This window comes from Tupaia chinensis, unplaced genomic scaffold (genome assembly GCF_000334495.1).
Source record: "Tupaia chinensis unplaced genomic scaffold, TupChi_1.0 Scaffold000673_1, whole genome shotgun sequence".
Lineage (NCBI taxonomy): Eukaryota > Metazoa > Chordata > Mammalia > Scandentia > Tupaiidae > Tupaia > Tupaia belangeri.
In genome coordinates, this window is record NW_006160196.1 from 1,536,916 (window position 1) to 1,544,459 (window position 7,544).

General features: G+C 52.0%; 1 protein-coding gene across 1 annotated transcript in view; it reads left to right on the forward strand.

Annotated features, from left to right (window-relative positions):
• The window catches only part of MAMSTR (MEF2 activating motif and SAP domain containing transcriptional regulator), a 6,820-nt gene extending 3,909 nt beyond the window's left edge, over window positions 1-2,911 (forward strand). The window contains exons 8-11 of the mRNA XM_006160188.3: window positions 107-143; window positions 426-641; window positions 733-787; window positions 904-2,911. Of these exons, the coding sequence (XP_006160250.1) occupies window positions 107-143; window positions 426-641; window positions 733-787; window positions 904-1,187 (592 nt within the window). The 3' untranslated portion in view covers window positions 1,188-2,911. The remainder of the gene's footprint in view (window positions 1-106; window positions 144-425; window positions 642-732; window positions 788-903) is intronic.
• The last annotated feature ends 4,633 nt before the right edge of the window (window positions 2,912-7,544 follow it).

Sequence of the window (7,544 nt, forward strand, 5' to 3'; positions counted from 1 at the left end):
CTAAGTCGATGCGCCTGGAGCGCATGCGCGGTGGAGCCCCACCCCGCGAGCGGACGAAACCCCGGCGCGAGGACAGTTCGGCCGCTGCTCCCTGGCCGCGCCTCAGGCCCAAAGCCCTGGGAGCCGCCAGGCGGCAGAGCTCGGTGAGGGCGGGGCTATGAGCGCGTGGGCCAATGAAGAGAACACAAAAAAAGTAGCCAATGAAGTGTGGGGGTGTGGTCTAGCGGCGAGAAACCGGGGCGAGGGGCGTGGTTAAGCGCAAACGAGGAGGTGCTTAAGGGAAAACGAGCCAATGATAAAGTAGGGGGCGAAGTCAGAGTGTACCGAAGGGCCGGGCCAGGGACAGGGGGTGGAGCCACAAAGTGGGAGCGGGTGGAGTTGCACCCAGAGGGCGTGACCTGTAGGAACTCCCTTTCGCCGGGTAGGTCAAGCCAAGTACAGCGTGTCACAGGCCACCTCTTCCACGTGCCGCGGAGACCCTGGTGATGGCTCCGGCTCCGGCTCGAGCTCCAGCTCTGTCTCCGTCTCCGGCTCTGGTTCCCTCTCCGGCTCCGGCTCCAGCCCTGACCCCTTCCTCGGCACCCGCCCCAATGGTCCTGACGCTGGAGGAGGAGCTCCAGGAAGCGATTCGGAGGGCGCAGGTGAGAGAGTGAGTGTGGAAGCAGAGCTAAGGGTCTCGGGTCACATTCTGGGCTGGAGTCCCGGGTTCACTCCGCGTTTGTCCGTCCGCAGTTGCTTCCGAACCGGGGCATCGATGACATCCTGGAGGATCAGGTTAAGCCTGACGGTAAGGGTGGAACGCCTAGATTTGGGCAAGGTGGGGGATGAGGCTCTCGAAGAATAGGGAGCTGCAGGGTCGGATCCCTGCTTTCCTAAGCTCACCCTTCGTTCATTCCTTATCAGACCTGCTGCCTCCGATCCCCCTAGACTTTCCCGGCTCCTTCGACGTGCTGTCCCCCTCTCCGGACTCAGAAGGCCTCTCATCTGTCTTCTCCTCTTCACTCCCGTCCCCCACGAACTCCCCATCCCCCTCTCCCAGGGGCCCGACGGACTCCTTGGACTGGCTGGAGGCCCTGAGTGGGGGTCCGCCCCTGGGCTCTGGCCCTCCAGCCCCTAGCATCTTCTCTTCTGACTTATCTGACTCCAGCAGCACCCGGCTGTGGGACCTGATGGAGGCTCCCTGGTGATGGACTGCAGGGTTTTCAGGGATTGAGACCTTGTGGGGGGGAGAGGTTACAGAGGGACGCCCCCAGGGAGGGAGTGGAACCATGGCAAAGCCCCTCCCACCACAGACACCGATGCCAACTGCCTGAACTTGCCTGCCTGACCTCCATGGACTCCCCTTCCATGGGTGTGCGGTTGGGGGAGTTCATTTGCTGCTAGCCAGAGCCAACAAGCTGCTTGCTGCTTCCTTCGGAGACCTCTTGGATGTTTTTACGCCTCTCTTCCCCCCCTCACACACACACCATGGCTGCCTGTTATCTGGGAGTCTGGAAAGGGTTCTGAGATTATCCGATCCAAGAGAGGGGCAGAGAAGAGGGGAGATGGAATAGAGGAGCCAGACCCTCGGAGTCTAGCTGGAAGAGAGAAAATCAGAAGCATCCTGTCTTCCGGTCAGCTTCTGTTAAAAGCAGAGCCTGGGGCAAGATTCCAGTGCCAGTGATTTGCTAAGGCAATGCTCCCAGGTGAGACCAGTAAGGGGATGGGATGACAGAAGGGGAGAAAACCAGCAAGAGTGAAGTCCCAACTGCAGGCTGATCCTTTGGGGAGCTCTGGAGCATAAATTCAGTTGCAAAGTCTTTCCCACCTTGAAGCAAATGGAACTGGGCCTTTGTATCTCGCTGTGTGGGCTCATTGCGGCCAATGGAGTCATAAAACAAAAACTTGGCAACTGCTCAAGAGTTGCATAGGCTGACTGGGCTCAGCAGGGCAGTTCCTCCTCCGCTCTACATGGTGTTCCCTCTGTGTGCAGTCACCTCAGGACCCAACTGGGCTGAGACATCCACAACCATGCACCCAGATGTGTCTGCCCCCCTGGGAATGGCTAGAAGGCTGGCATTTTAGAATTCTAGAGCAGCAGCTTCCATTCTCTTAAGAGGCTAGGCTGGAACGGCGTAGTTTCATTTCACCTACATTCTGTGGTTAATGCAGGTCAGTGAGCCCAGGCTGGATATGGGAGGAGGCTATTTGTTTATTTATTTTTAAATTTGCGTTGGGGTGTGTGTGCTCTAGGGAAAACAGAGAAAAGTGAGAAATCGCCCTCCCCTTCCCCCGTAGGGTATGTGCCCACACCGCAATTCCACTCCTCCGTTCTCCTGTCAGGGTTTTAGACTCACACGCACATGTACCCAGTGTGTTTCTCAGCCACCAGGTCTGGGACTCCGACGGCACAGTTGGCCATATGGAATCCAGCCATCCTAACCACTGTGCCACTGACTGGCCCTGGAAGGCGATTATTTAACTCTGTGACAATGGGGGGGTGTGTGGTCATTGGGGGCCACATTCAGAGACATACCACTACCACCCTGAGTCACCCATGGGCTATGGGTCACCGGAGGGCAGAGGGAGGACATCGCACCCCAGCTCTCCAACCCACTGCAATTCTGAGAAGGATCGCAGGGTAGGCCATTAGCAGCAAACACGTTTCAAATTGTAGGTTTTATTGTTATTCAGGTGTGGCAAGGCCAACAGTGAGGACACGACCCCCAGTGGAGGGTAAGTTCCAGCCACAGCAGGGCACTCTGGTAAACACGGGTGCTAAGCGAGCCAATGCCACCCATGTGGGAATCTTAGGTCCAATTCCCAGCGTAGCCTAAGAGCTGGGTGTGTTCATGGTACGCACCTGTGTTCCTGCAACTCTGAAGGCTGAGGGATGAGAACCACAACAGAGTGAGGCCCTGTTGAAAAAGAAATAATAAATTTATTATAAAGTAAAAAATTATAAATTGATTATATATAATTTAGAAATAAATTATATAAATTTTGGGACCAGTAGATGGAGTAATGGTTATATCACTGGGCTCCCACGGGTGCGTGTGCGTGCATGCCCAAGATCCCAAGAGGAGAAGGGATTGCGGTATGGCCATACTCCTGGGAGGGTGATTTCTTGCTTCCTGTCTCTTTGTCTCTCCAGCAAGCACATGTGCCCTATAGCAAAAATCTCTCTCAAAAAAAAAAAAAACAAAAAAACTAAGGGGATCAGCAGGTGGCATGGTAGTTAAGGCACTGAACACTCCCACATGGCTGACCATGGTTTGAGTCCTGGACCTGGCAGCTTGCTCTTTCACTTTCTGCACTCACTCACTCTCTCTCTCTCTCTCTCTAGTCAAATTAAATGAATGCATAAATAAAATTAAATAAATAAATATTTTTCAAAAATTAAAAAAAAATTAAATAATTTTTTTCTTTTCTTTTTTTTTTTTTTTCGAGAGATTTTTACTATAGGGCGCGTGCACTTGCCAGAAAGACAGAGAGAGACAGAGAGACAGAAAGTGAGAAATCACCCCCCAGGGAGGATGGCCACGCCGCAATCCCTTCTCCTCCATTCTCCTCTTGGGATCCTGGGCACACACGCACATGTGCCCGGCGTGAGTTTAAGCCACCGGGTCCGGGACTCAACTGTGGTCAGCCATGTGAGAGTCCAGCATTGTAACCATTATGCCATCTGCTGGTCCCATAATTATATATATTTAAAAGGGGGCCAGCAGGTGGCATGGTGGTTAAGGCGCTGGACACTCCCACATGGCTGAACACTGGAGTCCTGGACCTGGTGGCTTGCTGTCTCACTTTCTCTCTCCCTTTTTCTCTCTGTGTGTCTCTGGTCAAATTAAAATAGATGAATGAATAAATAAAATTAAATAATTATTAAAAAAAAAAAAGAAGACAAACAACACAAGGATGTACCAGGGTCACTCAGGAGGCAGAGGAAGAGGAGGGAGCCATGGGCAGCAGCCTTCACTGCGGTTTCTGCGGGAAGACACGCCGCAGCAGGCTAGGCAGGCCGGGCTGGGGCTGGGGCTCAGGGGCTGAGATGTCTGGTACCTGGCCCTGGGGGAGAGGGAGAGAGAAAGCACCTCAGCAGGATCTCGCCCTGTCAGCTCTCACAGCCCTGGTGTCCATGTGCCCACCCCGTGTGATTTCAGGGAGCTGAGTCAGGGGTTGCCCCTGTGACTTCCAGACTTGCAGGGCGTTTCAAAGTTGGCCCAACGATGGTCTACAAGGAAGCATTCGGTTTTCTTTTTTTTTTTTTTTGGAGAGGTTTTTGCTATAGGGCGCGTGTGCTCGCCAGACAGACCGAGACAGAGAGACAGAAAGCGAGAAATCACCCCCTAGGGGGGATGGGCACACCGCTATCCCTTCTCCTCCATTCTCCTCTCGGGATCTTGGGCACGCACGCACACGCGCCCGGTGTGAGTTTAACCACCTGGTCTGGAACTCCAGCCACAGCCGACTACGTAGGAGTCCAGCGACAGCCATTACACCGGCTGATGGTCCCCAAGGAAGCATTCTTGCAGAGGGAAAAGAACTGGCAAAGTCCTGAAGGGGTGGAGGCCCCTAACCATCTGGGGGCCGTCAGGAGGCCAGGGTTGGTGAAGGAAAAGGTGGGTGGTAGAGCTCTGGCAGAATCTGCTTGTGTAGCTATCACCACAGTCTTTCTTAGAACATTTCGTCACCCCGAAAAGACACCACACACACTGCCCGACCCTGCCCAGCCCTGGGCACCCACTAATCTGCTTTCTGTCCCTGTGGATTTGCCTGTTCTGGACACTTCGAGTGGGAGGGTTCATCGCGTCTGTGGCCCACTGTGTCTGGCGTCTTTCACTCAGCGTCACATTTCTGAGGTTCACCTGTCTCGTGGCCTGTGTTCGTGCCGCACGCGTTTTGGTGGCCGAGTGATGTTCCGCACTTTATTCACCATTCGTTAGTGGAGGGGCATCGCCATTACTGCCTCTTCGTAGCTTTCCCGTAATGCTGCTCGGAACGAGTGGGCACTTATTTTTAGAGACTTTTGCCATAGGGCACATGTGCACACCAGCAAGAGAGAGAACGAGACAGTGAGAGGGAAAGTGAGAGATCACCCCCACAGCAGAGGTGGCCATGCTGCAATCCCTTCTCCTCCGTTCTCCTCCTGGGAGGATTTTCAAGCCACCCTGTCTGAGCCTCACACTGTGGGTGGCCACGTGGGAGCTCAGTACTCCATCTGCCCATCCCAGTGGGTGCATTTTACCTTACGTAGTTGTATCTCAGTAACTTGGGGAAAGGAGCTAGCACGTGGCATGGTGGCTAAGACACTGGACTCCCACATGGCCGACTGTGGTTTGAGTCCTAGACCTGGCAGCTTGAAAATCACTTCTGGTGTGTGTGCATGCGTGCCCAAAATCCCAAGAGGAGAAGGGATTGCGGCATGGTCATCCCCCCCCACCCAAGGTGAATTTCTCACTCTTCCTCTCACTGTTTCTCTTTGTCTCTCTCCAGCGAGTGCATGCACCCTATGGCAAAAACCTTAAAACACACACACACACACACACACAACAGAACAAAAAAAAAACAAGGGCTGGCTGGTGGCTTGGTGGGTAAGGGTACTGGACTCCCACATGGCTGACCGCAGTTCGAGTTCCAGAACTGGCGACACGGTTTCTCACTTTCCCTCCCTCTCTCTCTGTCCCTCTCTGGTAAATAAATAAAGTTAAATAAAATAATTATTTAAAAACAAAACTTGGGAGAAGGAAAAGCAGGCAGAATGAGCTGTTCCGTTCGGAGACAGAGTTGGGAAAGAATAAAGCAAAGCAACAAAAGAGAGTCGCCACCCACTCCAGGGGAGAGGGAGCAGCTTAGGGGTGTCTGACCCGACAGCAGCCCAGGTGTGCAGGAGGGGCGAGCCCTCGGGTCACACATTCCATAGAAAGGACTGGCCTTTGACAGGCTCCAATAGGGAACCTCTAAGCCCTCAGCATATCCTGTCTGGTCAGAGTGTCTATCTCTGGGACCAGCAGATGGCGTAGTGGTTATGTCTTTAGACTCTCATGTTGTTAACTGAAGTTCCAGTCCCAGCAGCTTCAAACTCATGCCAGGTGCATGTGCATGCATGCCCAAAATCCTGAGAGGAGAATGGAGGAGAAGGGATTGTAGTATGGCCATCCCCCCTGGGGGGTGATTTCTTGCTTTCTATCTCTCTCTCTGGTGAGTGCACACACACACTCTAGCAAAAATCTCTCTTAAAAAAAAAACGAGGGACCAGCAGTTGGCGTAATGGCTATATCGCCGGACTCCCATGTAGTCGACCGCGGTTCAAGTCCCAGACCCAGTGACTTGAACTCATGCCAAGCATGTGTGTGTGCGTGCCCAAGATCCCGAGAGGGGAATGGAGGAGAAGGGATTGCAGCGTGGCCATTCCCCCCGGGGGGTGATTTCTCACTTTCTGTCTCTGTCTCTCTCTGTCTTTTTGGTGAGGGCATGCGGCTCTATAGCAAAAACCGCTCCAAAAAACCCCCCCAAAAACAGGGGGGCCAGCAGATGGCATGGTGGTTAAGGATGCTGGACCATATGGTGACCACGGTTACATGGTTGACTGCAGTTCAAGGTCCGGACCTGGTGGCTTGCTTTCTCACCTTCTCTCACTTTGTCCCTCTCCATTCAAATTAACATAAATAAATAAATAAATAAATAAATAAATAAAGTTAAATAAGAATACTTGTTTAAAAAAAGAGTGTCTGTTTTCTTGGGGCCTTGGCTCAGGTCCTGAGGCAAGGGGTGGGGAGATCTGCGTTAACACTGATTTATCCTGGAGGCCTTGGGCTGCAGAGTCAGCGCGACCTCTAGAAGGAGCAGAGACCCAGTAACTAAGGCCAGCACGTGGCATTCCGTATTGATGTGCCCAACTTCCATCCCAACTCCCGAGCACTGGGCCAGCTGGGGACATGGTGCTTAAGGCTGCTGGACCCCACATGGCCGACTCTGAGGTTCGAGTCCTAGACCTTGGGGCTTGGAAAACCGGCCTGGCATCTGTGCCTGCATGCTCAAAATTCCTAAAAGGAAAGGGGAAACATTAAAAATATGTTTCTGGTTTGGGTCAACTCAGAAAAAAAAATGGCTCAACAGATGAGAAAACAAGAGAAGAGAAATAACTTCAAGGGAAGACGTGCTGAATTCACTGTTGAGTTTGAGGAACCCGAGAGCAGATTTGGACCTACTCCAAAGCTCAGGAAAAGCAATAAAAAGATTCATCTCCACTAAAAGAGAAATGCAGGGACCAGCAGGTGGCGTGGTAGTTAAGAGGCTGGACTCCCATGTGGCCTTCCAAGGTTCGAGTCCCAAACTGACGGCTTGCTTTCTCACTTTCTCTCTGTCTCTCTCTTGCTCTGTCCCTCTCTGGTTAAATTGAAGTAAATAAATAAATAAAGTTAAAGTAATTCTTTAAAAAAGAGAAATGAAACCGAAACAAGGTGCCATTTTTAAAAAAGAATCATTTTTAATTTCATTTATTATTATTTTTAAAAGACTTATCTATATTTACTTAATTCCATTTGTTATTATTATTTTTTAAT